General features: G+C 38.4%; 1 protein-coding gene across 2 annotated transcripts in view; it reads left to right on the top strand.

Annotated features, from left to right (window-relative positions):
• Positions 1–15266, top strand: part of SIL1 (SIL1 nucleotide exchange factor) — a 210364-nt gene that overhangs the window by 140443 nt on the left and 54655 nt on the right. For both annotated transcript variants that reach the window (XM_010982114.2, XM_064484330.1), the window contains one exon: positions 3304–3425. In XM_010982114.2, coding sequence (XP_010980416.1) covers positions 3304–3425 — 122 coding nt within the window. The remainder of the gene's footprint in view (positions 1–3303; positions 3426–15266) is intronic.

Raw genomic sequence — 15266 nt, 5'->3', positions numbered from 1 at the left:
AGCCTTTGTGGTGAGAGGATGAGTGTGTACTGTATCTGCAGGAATTATGGGGTGGCCTCTTCATCTCTCTCTGCTCATAACTCTTTCTCAGGACTCAAATAGCAGACCTGTGATCCTTTTAGAGGAAAAAAAATAGACCTGGGTTCTCTTTCCTCTTTCCATTCTTACTCTGCAGGTTAGAAAACAAAAATTCTAACAGCTTTTCCGTTATAGATATTTAAAGGATTAAGGATCCTAGGGGTTATTGGCCAACTCAGTCCTGCTCTGATGTTGACAGCTTTTATTTTTTTCTCATCTTAACATATTTGGATGGACCTTTAGGTATCAGGTTTCTGTAGCCTCTTCCTTTAGTTGCAGCATAAAAGGCCACCTTTTATGAGAGCTTATCTTACCTAGAGGGGAGTGAGTACACAGGTGGCTAGCAGGGCCCTAATAAATTTTATTTCCCCTGCAAGTTGTTTGGTTACCTGGAAGTGTCATCTCTAGGGTGACATCCCCTTCTGCTTTCATGGTTTACTGGGTGGGGTTAACAGATTTTTTGACTTCACCAAATTTAACCTGTTGTCAGCCCAGGAACCAGTCCCCTGGTGGAGGCCAAACTTGATCTGTTGGCAGAAGTGTCACAAGTGTTCTAGGTCATTGGCCTTTTGGTTGGAAATATGGATGAGATCTTTGGTTTGGGCTGGTGTGTCAGGCTTCTGTGCAACAGTGTTAAGTTGTGATTTCACAGAGGGATTAAAGAAGACACAGCTCGGCCTTAAGTTCCAGTTGCAATGGGGAGTTGGGGTGATATAGTGCTAGCTTTGAGGAAGATAGGACTTTTCTTGCCAGGAACTTCCTTAGTCCACTCCTATTCTAGACTCTCTGATTAGATGTTTTGAGGAGTCATGGGCCCAAACTAGATCCAGACTGGATCTGCCCAAGGAGATTCCTCACAGCCATGTTTGAATTATTAAACAGGATTTGTGAAAAGCAAAACCATGTGTGTGGAAACCGTTTGTGAGTTACTTATGAGGAATGGTCACTGTGGGCCCCATCCACCCTGGGGCAATGTGTTTGCCTTCTCTTACGTGACTCTGATTATTTGCCCTCATCTCTCCCTTTCTCTCTTCTCCTTGTTCTCTCACTATCTTGTTAGTGCTCTGCCTTTCTTTTTCCCTCCTGAGTGTTGGCACGGTTCCCTACTGCCTCCTTCTTTATGTTTTCCCTCCATCTACCTTGAGCTCCTTTCTGCCTGTCCCACCTCCATCCTGAAAGCAGCCTGGGAAAAGTTCTGGCCCCAGACCCAGCTGGGGAGCTGCATACCCAGTTCCTGGCCATGCCTTCTCCTGTGTGATACTGGGAAGGGCCCAGATTTTGGAGCTTGGGTGTACAGTGGGCAGAACGACTCTTCCTCCTCATCTCCAGTGAAATAACAAATAAGAAAACATCTTGGAAATGCTGAAGTGATTATATAAATGTTAGCATTTATAATACCCTGATTTATCTTTGGGGTAATAAATAGTCCAGAATAGAAGCTCTGTGACTCTGGGCTGTGTTGCCCAGAGTGTGTTTGGGGCTATTAGGGTAGCATCTGCTCTGTTAGGAACTCATACCAGTTTTGATAAGTAGCCACCTCAGGCATGGAGTGACAAGACTCTAAGCCATGGTTTGGTATCTAGAAAACCTGGAAGAAGGAGGATCAAAGGAGAGGTAGTGAGTTCTTAGATTTTAAAATCAGAGTATGTGAGGAAGGAAGCGTCAATAAGTATTATTTGTGCTTATGTTAGCAAAGCACCCAGCTGAGTCTCCCTAGTTAGCTAGACTATGGACCAATAATCATTCTTTTTCATAAGGACGGATTAGGGCAGACAAATCCCAACCCTGGCTTGGGGATTTGATAGTAGAGCAGACTCCATGCTTACTTCATGGCCCTGGATTGGCCATTTCTTTAGGTCTGTGGTACCAAGGACCCATCCATTTTGTTGGCATACATACCCTAGATTGCCTTTTTTATTCACGGTGGAGTTTATTTCAGTAACATTGTTTTTTTCTGATAAAATTTATTCATTGGTTTTGTGATTATTTATTGAACACTTAACTATATGCTTAGTAATGTTCTAGTCACTGGACTTAAACCAGTGGACAGACAGACAAAAGCCCCTGCTTCTGTGGAAATTATATCAGAATATATAAGATGATCTTCAAGTGGTAAAAACAAGCTAGGCCTACCCCTAAACATAGGCAGAGTCAAATACAGCTCTTTAAACTGGATTTGTCTTTTAGAGTCCTCTTCCTTTTCAGAAGGATACAGTCAGGTAGGAAAAGCCTCTATGGCATCTGGAGGAAGAAGGTGAGTAGTAGTTACATGTAGTTGGGCTCTAGCTTCCTGTGCTTTTCTGATGATTTGTAGAGTGGGATCAGCATATGAGCAAGAGGCAGCCTTTGTAGCAACAAAGATATTTTCAAGGGAAATGTAGCTACTGCATGGGGGAAACAGGATCCAGTGACCTTCCTGTTTCAGGATACTAATGAAGCATGGGGGAGTGGATCCCCTATAGAATAAAAGAAAGTGTAGACTTGGGAATTTGGACCTTATGTATAGCCTAGACCAGTGCTGTTATATCGAACTTTATGGGATGATGGAAATGTTCTGCACTGTCCAATAATAGCATAGAGTAGCATAGACCTAGCCTAAAGCTTTTAAGGGAGAGACTTGTGTAAATTTATCACAAATGTCCTCAGATTCAGTCAGCTTAGACGATGAGGTGAGGAAGAGAGAAGAGAAGGGTACCGTCGTTATTCTTCTCCCAGCACTCTTCCAGCCCTCCCCCTGCAACAGAGTTGCTTTTATAGTCCCTGACTTCTAATTAAAAATTAGCTTTTTTTTTTTAAGTGTCTACTGCTTCCATTGCCCACATTAAGGCAGGACATCAACAGGAAGCATGGCACCATATTTACTAATGCTGATAACGCCAGATCTTTGTGTTAACAGCTTGTACATTAGGAGTAAGCTTTGTGACTCATTATGGTATTAGAATTTCTCGGGACATGTTTAGCATAAGCAATAGCTAGGTGCCATTTCTGCCAGTTCTCACACAGGTGCTCATAAATCATATTAGGTGAATTGGGAGTTCTCATATTTAACATTGTTTACAATTTAGTTTGTTTTTACAAATCCTTTCCTAATTAGTCAGAAAGGCCACCAAATACTTTTTACTTGACTTTTTAGTTTGTTCTTGAATGGTCACCAGAAGAAAAGGTGTAAGAAAAGCTCTTCTTTTCTTGATCTCTGTACTATACTAAGCAGTGCCTCTGTTGCAGATGGATAATGCACAGGACCTGCTTTCCTTCGGTGGTCTTCAAGTGGTGATCAATGGGCTGAACAGCACGGAGCCCCTGGTGAAGGAGTATGCTGCGTTTGTGCTGGGGGCTGCCTTTTCCAGGTGAGTGGCATGGATGGACATCCCATTGGTCAGGATCCTTTGGACCCTTCAGGTGAAGTCTAGCTTTAATCTTGGCCTGATTTGCCTGGAAGAAGGTTGCATTTGAACTCATGCACATCCCTATCCATATTTCAGTGTAATCCCAATGAAACAAGAATAAGAATTGGATTCTGCACTTATTTTAAGAAGATGAGAATTTTCACCCATGTTGTCATCATCTGTAACTCTGTTCCCCCTCATCTTAAATGTATGGGCATTTAGTACCGTATTTTAGGTCACATTCTCTGTTTTATTCAAAGCTAATTAGAAGTTAGACCAACCGTAGATAGTTGAGAGGGAGGGGAATGAACTCCAAGAGCTGATCCTTTTGGCAGTAAAGCTACATTTGATGATGAATAAATGATGAACCTGACCAAAGAGGGCCTTTTGGGGGGAAATGTGTGTTCCCCTAATTGCCTGGAACCAATCAACATGAAGTCAGGTTATCACATTCTCTAGGTTGGAAGTTGTTTAAATTTCAGTTAGTCTGACTTGTGCTAGAAGACTGATCAAGCAAGAGGAGTAAGGAGACAGCATATTCAAAGAGTGGATGCAGAAAGAGATCTGAGTACCACATCATTATAGTCATCCAAAAAAAGTCGGTGTGTCTTCAAGCTGCAATTGGTGCATTGGAGCTATAGTTCCTTCCATTTTTGAAAATCTACTCCTACGACCATTTGTTCCTCTAAAACAGGAACCCGTATTCTGGTTCTTGCTCTTCGTCAGGGCATGGGTGGTGGCTTGGATGGGTTGCCCTGCTTGGATGCAGGGATTGTGATGTTGCAGGAGAAAGGCTATTCTGAACATTTTTACCATTGAGCCTTTGTTTTGGAAAGATTTTCCTTTGCCTTTCATCTCTGCTTATTTCATCAGAATTTCAATCTGATGTCCTCTCATTCTGAAAGACTTAAGCATATTTTCTTAGTAAATTGATAGGCACAGCTCAGGACGCTGGAAGAATTGTTCCATGTGGAGAGTCTGGGAGCACAGCAGACCTTTGTTTCCCTTTTTGCCAGCTTGCCTGATCTTCAAGCCCTGGTTGTCCTGTGGACTCCAGGGCATACCTCATTAAGTATTAACCAGAGCCAGACAGGGAAATCACTGCCTGTGCATCTACTGGTTAAGTGAAGAATCTAGGAATTTGTCATTGGTAGCTGTGATTTCAGCCCTGGACAATAAGGTTCTTATTCTTTTGAGACTTTAGAGGCTTGAGAACTTACTGAGGCTTACTTTTTGTTTCTCAAGCCGTAGAAGAATTGATTCAAACATTTTTAACCTCTTTCCCCCAGACTTTTTTTGGAAATCTTTTCTGTAATCCTGAGTACTCTCTTTTCACTGTGAATGTGAACAAATAATCCTAGATTTCCCTTGCCATTGCTTCTGGAAATACATTTCTTGGGGGAAAAGTCTTGGTGTCACATTTTAGTTAAAGGGGGCTAAGTGACTTGAGAAGGATACATTGGACCTGCTTATCAGCCATGACTCACCACAGGGCTGTGCCAATATGTGGTTTTAATTAAGAGTTTTCTGTGATTGTATTAGCATAAGACTGTGTTAACGTTTATGCAGCATCACTAAAATTTAAATAGAGATAAATATAAAATACTGCAATTTAGTGTTTAGGTGGCAAGCAAACTGCTGTATTCAAAATGTTCTAGCCGGGATTTTGGTGGCTCACTGGAGGGCAGTTACAGTGACAGCATGGTATGGCGCCATGCTTTTGGAAGCCAACAGCAGGCTCCCGAACATCATGAAAATGTCAGTGTTTTATGCAAAGAGGAACTTGATGAAAGGTAAGAATATTTCTATGTAAAGAGGCAGGTTTCAGTGCTCTAGTCTGATATTCATTATTTATTTTTGATGTCTTAAGTATTGGTTCTGCAGCTCCCTACCTGTCCCCAGCAGGCATAAGTGCACACACATAGCACACATGTATGCATGTGTGCATGCACAAAGTGATTGGACGAACTTGCTCTTTACCAAGAGGGCATTTAAGGGACAGTGAGCATGTTGGAATCACGGAGTCTCACAGTTTGGGGATGTTATTTGGAGGTCATTCCTTCCAGTTTTCTGCTGATAGGCAAGAATGCTGCTCAGTCAGTCCAGATGTTTCCGTATTTGGGAGGATTATACAGACCATTGTACCTAGAGCCAGAAAATCTAGGTTCAAGTCCAGTCTCTATCATTTCCTGGCTTTTTGCCTATAGGCAAGTGATTTCACCTTTCTAAGCCTCATTTTTTTCATTTGTTAACTAGAAACAATAGTAGATATCCTCTGCATTTCATGAGGTTGAATGAATATGAAATAATATACAATAATAAGTCCTTATAAAGCACCTGTCAATGATAAGGGGTATAACATAATCATGCTCATTGTGTGTCCTTTTTTCTGAATTTTCACCATAAGGCAATTTTTATTTCTTTTGTTTTTATACTGCAAACCTTTATCTTCCTTATTTTCTCTTCTATAAAGTGCTTATGTTCTACCACATATGTCCCTTGGTGTTAATCTTGTTTCTTCATGAAGGTATGTATTTACCTACCTGGGTTAATTGCTTAATAAGGCCTCCACACAGATTTCTGTGGATGAAGAGATCTCTTCTGTGGTGTTAAATGTGAAGCAGTTATTCCAAGATCAAGAAGAAAGAATGGACATAAATGTAATTGACATGGCCACTTACTGTTATATGACCACTGAAATAGTTTGTTCCCTTATTTAAATGTCATTCACACTTATTATGGATCATACACTTTTATTTTCTGCTGCCCATGTTTTTGTTGTCGGTGCATAAGGCAAGTCAAGCTCTTGCATGAGAAGATAAGCAGAGGTAGAGAGAGAGGTGTTTGATGCCTTTAACATTTTCATCTTTTCTTTTTCTTTCCTCCCTCCCTCCCTTTCTCCTTTCTTCAAGTTGGATATTTTCATTGGTCTTCCTATGACTTGACTCGAGTCCCGGGCAGGTCATTGTGTTTCTGTGTTTGGGAAGGCCTTGTGAATTTTAGAAGCCATGCAGCCTTCTGTAATCTGGTTTTGGTTTTACTTCTCAGCAAACCAGCCTCCTCCTTTTGTTTTCCTCTTATCTCCCTGTATGTGGCCTTTACCTTCTAACTATTAGGAATTAAATTATCAAGAAACTGGTATGCTTATCCCTGGCTTTTGCTGTTTTCATGGCCCTGCCTCTCTGTGACTTTTGGTGTCCTATATCCACTTTTTTATATCAAAGATGTATGTATTACTCCTGTTCCCATCTCTGCTATATCCATTTTTAATAACTCAAATTCTCATATGCATTTGTATGAATTATTATGAAATTAGGTGGGCTTGTAATGAGGCAGGAAGCCCCATAAAAAGACCAGCAGGACCCCTAGGCAGGGCCACTGCTCTCCTCCCAGCACCATCCGGTTCCCTGGCCCAGAGGCTCTATCTTACTCTTTGCCTCTAAAGCGGCTAACTTACAACTAAAATTCTATTGGTTCCCTGAGCTCATTTCTGATTGGTTATTTCTTTCACTCCTGATTGGTTGTTACTCTCACTTCTGATTGGTCCACTTCCGTAACTTCTGATTGGTCGATTTGCAGTACTTCATTTGCATGGAGCTCACTCCTGATTGGTTATTTATCTCACTCCTGATTGGGCTATTTCTACAAAGCTTGTTCCTGGTTGGTCAACTTCTGTTATACTTTAGTTACATATGATGTTGCAAAGTGTAAAACTGGCAGCCTATAAAAGGCCTGTGTAAACCTATAGACAGGGTCCAGAGCTTGAAGTGTTAACTCATCTGGGCACGCTGGCATAATAAACCTGAGTTCTCCAACTCTCCAAGTGCTGCTTGGTCTCTCATCCTGATCTAGGTTGCTGTTAACAACTGAGCTGTAACACCCAGCTGTAACACATTTTTTTGCAACAGTAATTGCTCACTGTATGCAGTGCCTTTTTTTTTTTTTTTTTTTTTTTTAACCATCCATAGTTTGTAATGAGTCATAAACTTGTGCCTGGTACAAGAAGGGAGGTACATGTGCCATCAGTCAGTCATAGTGCAGTTATGTTCTGACGGACTCCTGAAACAGGATTACGTACTACACTCTCTTTGACATCTTCCTTGGAGCTTCCTTAGCAGATACTGGATTGCATACATCTCTTTATATAATGAATGTTTACCCCACTGCTGACCTGCAACCTCTTACCCCATGCTTTGTTGTGTCTCTGGTTTCCTCAGTTGTACTCTTCCCACTGATGTTTTACCAATAAATTTTAACCATTTGGCCAGTACCAGATGATTGTGTCCCTTTTCCATTTTTTGGCCTCCTATTTCCAAATTTTTTTTCCTGTCGTCCTCATATGTTAATTTCAGTGCTCATATGTTATCTTCTCTCCTCTGTCTTTCCTGATGGCTTTTGTAAGTTTGCTGGGGATTAGCATTCACTATTCCATTGACATTTAGCTTTATAACACTGTCATCCAATAGGTATCTTGAAACTCATTTCCCATGTTTTCCAACATCTCATATTCTCTGACTACCTCCATCATGTCTTCACATTTTCATCTCTTGTTAAATATGGTTTTTATCCATATCCTGACCTCTAGCCTCACTGTGAGTGTTCCTCACTGTCTTCCCTCCCTGTAGGCGCCTTTCTCTTAGCCCACAGATGTTCTCAATTACCTGTCTACTGACCCATGTCCTATCACCAACTTGTTCATTGCCTCCAACCTGCCAACCATATTTTCCTTCCCTTCCAAACTTTTTTAAAGAGTAGACAAAAAGAAATCCAAATAAGTGCCCATGAGCAACCATCCCTGAAGTTTTTCAAGAGTATTTTGGCATCATTGACATCTCCATAACATTCAACAATGTTGACCACCGCTTTTTTTTGGAAACTTAAGTCGTTCACTGCTGTGTGATTGTAGTCCGTTGGTTCTTGGATATCTGTTAATTACTCCCTCTTCTTTTCTTTTTATAGCAACATCGTCTCACTATCTTTTAATTATAGCTATTCACCAAGATTATATGGCTTTGTGCCTATTCCAGTCTTAATTTTCTCCACCAATGGGCCTACCTCTTCCTATAGTTTCAAATTCTGCCTCATTGTGGGTGACTCCAGAGTCTAAGTCCACCCCTTCTCCTCAGGTCCATTTCTACCAGACTCTGACATTGTACCTCAGACTCAAGAAGAAAGTGGAATTCAGTTTCATCTGTCTCACAAAGTAGATTTTTCCTCCCACTTTTTAATCTATTCCTGGTAATATGATAATCTTTGTTACCAAAGCTTGAAACTTCTGAGTGGTGATACTTGAGCCATCTTTCTCCCTGTTTAGTTAGTTTGTGACTGAGTCCTGTGGATTTTTATTTTCACTGTTGTTACCTACTAAACAATGATTTCCTTTTTAAAAAATCTATTCTGAGGAGCCTTGATATTGTAAGAGCAGCAACAGTGTTTAGGGAGGGGATTCCCTCTTCAGATGCTGGGAAATGAGCCCTGAATAGTCTAAACGAAGCATTGTAATCCCATTTTCCACGAATGTAGATTGATTTAAAGATAGGCATGTGACCCAGTTCTGACCAATGAGACATAAAAACATATTTGCTGGGAAAGCTTCTGGGAAGGATTTTGTTCTCTTATAAAAAGATAGTAAAGAGACCTTGTCCACTTCTTTCTGCCTTTATTGCAGTTGTCTTGGAGCTATAGCTAGCTTCGACCAGTGAGATAAAGAGCACAAGGACAAAAGACTGCCATGCTGAGGAGGATAAAAGAGGGGAAAGACAGAAGGAGACTAGCTCCTTTATGATTTAGTTTAGCTACTATACTGATTTTGGAACCATCTACTTCCAGACTTCTGTTGTGAGAGATAATTAAATATCTTAAAAAAAAAAAAAAAAAAGAAACAATGTTAGTCATTATTCTTTTACTTGCAACTGTACGTATTCATATTAATCAATTTTCAAAATCTCAGATTTTAAAATTCATTTTAAATACCCTTGTTTCTTCATAGCACTCATCTCAATTTGCAATTAAATATTTGTTTGATTACCTATTTACTGTTGATAACACCTGCTAGACAGTTTGAGGAGGATAGGATTTATTTTCTATCTTAATCTTGCTGTCTGCCTGATATGTAGCACAGGAGCTAGCATTGAATGCTAGGAAATAATTAATAAATAAATAAATGAATAAACAAAAGAATAAAGTGATATTTGGGAAATGAAAAATTTTTTTCAGATAGCATATGAGAGCTGAGTGGAGAGTGCTGTCTTTATTATTAATGATATAACAGTGGATGGTTCAGTTACTTCACCGTGATTTAAAAATCTAAGGCCATGGAAATGTGTATATAGCCCCCTGCCCCCAACTGAAGGCCTAGAAAATAGAAGGTTAGAGATTGGCATGAGGTCAGGTGTTGGAGATGTCAGCATTTGAATAAAAGTTCAAGTATGATTCCTAGGACTAGTTCTGACATTTTGACTGCAGGACCTAATTTTTCACATTCCTGTAGTGACAAGGAAGGTGCTCAAACCATTCTGTATCTCATAAATTAATCAGCATATTAACCAAATTGGCTTAGGCAGTTGGATAGCCTTATAGCTTTTAAAGTTGCATTCAAAGTCAGATTTCTTTTTCCAAGTGGCAGTTAATAACAGATGGAAAATGAGCTCTAACCCTGACCAGCTTCCTTTAGTACTAAAGAAACCAAAGCTTCATTCTAGAGAGGGAGGCACCTCTTTCTTAATGAACTTGTCCCTTCTGTATTTCTTTTGAATCTATCTCTAACGTGCCCTTGCCTCCTCCACGTCCTCCATGTGGCTGCTTTCAGATTTTTTCATTATTCGCTACCTTCTTAGTTTCTTCCCTGCATAACTCCAGCCCACAGAGTTCTTTTCTTTGGACTTTGCTAGCATTTGTTGTTTGGAATCCTAAAATGTCTCTTATATATCTAATTCTCTATGTATGCCAGTTCTTTCCTCTGTTTCCTCATTAGAATGGAGGGCTTATTGAGAGCGGAAGCTAGGACCCAAGTCTGTGGTACCCACAGCACCTTTAGAGGGTAGGTTTCATGCAGTTGCTTAGAGCATTTCATAGTACAAACTAAATGGTCCACAAAAGCTGGAATCACCAAAAATCAGTGGGATGAATGAAACTACTAAGAGCAGGGAAGCTTTTTATTTTATTTTCTATTTTGTATGATTTTTTCCTCCAGTGAGTATGTATCTATATTTGTATTTAAAATTTAAATAATAAGTAACAAAACAAATAGAATAGAAGACTTATGTATCTAGCAAATGGTGGTTTACATTTCCTAAGAAGCATTCTTGATTCAGAATACTTGAAGATGCTGGATTTATAAATTTATAAACATTTCCTTAGATGCTTAATTCACCTGACAAGAAACTGTAGGGCCACTACTTTGCATAACTAAGGGGGAAATAAATAACATATTCATTATATGGTGATGCTGCAAGAAAGTGAGAGAAGTTCCAAAGACAAATATAATGGAAAACAAAAATTCTAGGAGATAAGGGGTGCTGAAACTTATAGCTGTGCTGGGGATGCTTGTCATTCCCTGGTGGCCAAGATCTCTTGTTTCAACAGGCTTTATGTTGGGGTCAGCCTATGAAAGGGAGAATTAGAAAAATGAAAGTCTTATACTCAGAAGGAGAGGTATTAAAGGCAATTTGGCTTTGAATGGAAGGTAGAAAAATTTCCAAGTAAATTCTTCAACCTTGAGTGCGTTGGGGCTGGAAATCATACTCCTTTTGTGGCCTAAAAATCTCCAAACTGCAAATTTAGTTTAAAATGTTCTTGATAATAATAAAAAACTGGAAAAAATGTTTGTAACTAATATGACAGATATAACATTAATATTCCTGATATATATAGAGAGCATGTAAAAATAGAGAATTAAACACACTAGTAACATTATGGAAAAATGGGATAGATACACACTGCAGAATAAAAGAAATGTAGATGGTTTAACCGTATTAAAAAACCCCACTCATAGGAAGAGAAAGACCAATTAAAACTATACCGAGACACTGTTTCTCACCTGTCAGAATAGCAGAAGTCCAAAAGTTAATAGCATGTTCTGTTTGTGAAACTGTGGGGAAATAGGCTTTCATACATTGGTGATAGAACTGTAAAATGCTACAACCCTTACAGAAGGAAAGTTCGCAGTATCTAGCAAAATTGCATATATGTATACATACACATACATAAATATATTTTTTTACCCTTTGAAATATTATTCCTACTTCTAGAATTCTACCTCTAAAGTACAGTGATAAAGATAAGAAAAGACCTATGTATGCTCAAGGTTTTTCATTATAGCACTATTTGTTGTAGCAAAAAATGGGAATCATCCCAGATATCCATCAGCATGGAGTTGATTGAATAACTGTATAATTTATTCCATGGAGTACTATATAGTTGTAGAAAAATTTAAGAATATTGTTGTATAATACAATTTCTTTTTAATCGAACTGTAGTCAGTTTACAATGTTGTATCAGTTTCTGGTATACAGCATAATGTTTCAGGCATCCATATACATACATATATTCCTTTTCATTTCTTTTTCATTATAGGTTACTGCAAGATATTGAATATAGTTTCCTGTACTATACAATAGAAACATTGTTTATTTTATATATAGTAGTTAATATCTGCAAATCTTGAACTCCCAATTTATCCCTTCCCACCCACTTTCTTCCCTGGTAACTATAAGTTTGTTTTCTATGTCTATGAGTCTGTTTCTGTTTTGTGAATATGTTCATTTGTGTCTTTTTTTTTTTTTTTAAGATTCCATATATAAGTGATATCATATGGTATTTTTCTTTCTCTTTCTGGCTTATTTCACTTAGAATGACAATCTCCAGTTCCAGCCATGTTGCTTCAAATGGCATTTTATTCTTTTTTATGGCTGAGTAGTATTCCATTATATAAATATACCACAACTTCTTTATCTAGTTATCTGTCGATGGACATTTAGGTTGCTTCCATGTCTTGACTATTGTAAGTAGTGCTGCTATGAACATTGGGATGCATGTATCTTTTCACATTAGAGTTCCCTCTGGATGTATGCCCAGGAGTGGAATTGCTGGATTATATAGTAAGTCTATTTTCAGTTTTTTTAGGAATTTCCGTACTGTTTTCCATATTCGCTGCACCAAACTACATTCCCAGCAGTGTAGAAGGGTTCCCTTTTCTCCACACCCTCTCCAGGATTTATCATTTGTGGACTTTTTGATGACAGCCATCCTGACTGGTGTGAGATGATACCTCATTCTAGTTTTAATTTGCTTTTCTCTGAGAATTAGTGATATTGAGCATTTTTTCATGTGCCTATTGGCCATTTGTATGTCTTCATTGGAGAATTGCTTGTTTAGGTCTTCTGCCCATTTTTGGATTGGGTTGTTTGTTTTTTTCTTATTAAGTTTTATGAGATGTACATATATATTCTGGAAAGTAAGCCCTTGTCAGCTGCATCATTTGCAAATATTTTCTCCATTCTGTAGGTTGTCACTTTGTTTTGCTTCTGGTCTCCTTTGCTATGCAAAAGCTTATACGTTTGATTAGGTCCATTTGTTAATTTTTTGCTTTTATTTCTATTGTGTGGGTAGACTGCCCTTGGAGAACATAGCTGAGATTTATGTCCAGAAAATGTTTTGCTTATGTTTTCTTCTAGGAGGTTTATAATTTCTTGTTTTGTTATTTAAGTCTTTAAGCCATTTTGAGTTTATTTTTGGGTATGGTGTGAGGAAGTGTTCTAACGTCAGAATATTTCTTTTGTGATATATCCCAGGATATATTGTTAAATGGAAAAAAAAAAAGAAAAGTATGAATAACTGCTATTAAGCATGTGTATTATGTGCTAATAGTTTTTAAAAATGAAGGATAAAAGGTTGCTGTAGGAAGAGGAGCTTTGCAATCATGCATACATTTTATGTAATTCAAAAGCTCAATTAAAATAATTACAAAAATATTTCTCATAAAAATTGAGAACAGAGTGAAACAATTGAATCTGTCTATGAAATTGGTGGCATAATCACGCAGGGAAGAACTATTTCATGTGATTTTACAGTTGAATAATTTGACGATACATCCCTATTTGGATATATTTTAAAGACCAAAAAACCTGTAAAATTTTTCAGAAATCTTGTTGATGGAATTGTTGGTATTGTTATTCTGAGCCTGTAGTGTGTATTGTGGGATAAAGCAGATGAATAATCAGGCTGGTTTTTCTGAGAACCAGGACTTCCAGCATAATAGAAGGGAGATACTGATATAAAATTGGATATTGGGTAAAATCCCTGTTAGTTCTAATTTTGAATCGAAAGTATTAGTATGAATTCATAATAGGTTTTTTTCTTTAAAAAATGTAGTTTTAGCACTGTCCACTGAAAAGATCCAGAAGGGAAAAAGAATAAACCGGTTAACAGTGATCAGCTCTGACTCCTAGATTGTATTTTCTAAATAACTTCTCCCTCTAAAATAGCATTTTCCACTAAAAGGAACTGTGATGGCTCATTCCAAGTGTGGAGTAAAACATGTGCAAAATGATCCTAGATATCGTGTCATAATCTAAAGCAAGTAAGTTCTCAAAGCCTACTAGGGTCTAGGACTCAGGGTTCAACCTAAAAAAGTTCCCATTGGCCATAAGTGCAACACTGGGAATTTCAAGAAGGATAATAACTGCAATGAATTGAAGTAAATCAAATATGTTTAAATCCCTAAGTTCATCGTGATACTTAAAAGAACAGATTAAACCTCATTGGTCATCTTTGGAGAGTATTGGTTAGGGAACCAGTTCTTAATCAAAAGTGGCAAATAAATAGAAAAAATAAAGCATTTTTGTTTATGTTGCCTTTCCAAACTGAACTAAACTTTGGTGTATTTCAAATAGTTGAGAGGAAGTTTATCTTTATATTGAAATTTTAACTAAAAAAGGGAAAGTGATACAATTAGAATATTAACATTCTCTAACCTTAAATGAATTAATGCATCTTGTTAATGATCATCAATGGCTGTGAAAAGAAAGACAATCAAACATTATGTGCCTTGTAGTGAATGATGTGATGATGTACCTTTAGGACCAAACCATTTATTTCCCCAAATCTGGGAGTGTTGGCTCCTCAAGGCTCAAGAGTCAGTTCCTACAAGAATTAATTCAGAAGGGAGATGACTTGCCCAAGGTTCTGGCCCCTTCCTGGGGGCAGCCTGCTTCCAATGACACAGTGCAGGGGTTCAAAGGGCTTCTACCCTTATCTCAAAGGAGGAAACTCTGAAAGACCATCCTAGATCCAGAGCTCAGTTGAGACCTCTGTTGTAACTGCATCACAGTTCAGCTTCTCCCATTGGCTAATCCTGCTTCCCTCACCCTCACAGGTATTGCCCCCAAGAGTAGTCTTCAGTAAACCACTTGACCACAAATCTTAGAGTCTGTTTCTTAGGGAACCTGACTTTGACATATCTCCTGATAAAAGTACACACCACTGCCCATGAAGTGGTCTTGATAGAAAATAAAATCTGAATCTGATCAAGATCCATCTTGTAATATAAAGGAAATACTAGTTGGGGAAAGGGTATAGCTCAGTGGTAGAGTATGTGCTTAGCATGCATGAGGTCCTGGATTCAATCCCCAGTACCACCTTTAAAAATCAATAAATAAAACTAATCCCCTCCCCCCAAAAAAACAATACTCTAAAAATTTAAAAATACATATAAATAAAAGTAAACCTAATTACCTACTCCACACCCCCCCCCCACAAAGGAAATACTGGAGACAGGGGATATGTTAAATGATATAACGGACA

The sequence above is a fragment of the Camelus dromedarius genome, chromosome 3 (genome assembly GCF_036321535.1).
Source record: "Camelus dromedarius isolate mCamDro1 chromosome 3, mCamDro1.pat, whole genome shotgun sequence".
Lineage (NCBI taxonomy): Eukaryota > Metazoa > Chordata > Mammalia > Artiodactyla > Camelidae > Camelus > Camelus dromedarius.
The sequence above is the reverse complement of the archived record's forward strand: the minus strand, read 5'-3'. Positions and strand labels throughout refer to the sequence as shown.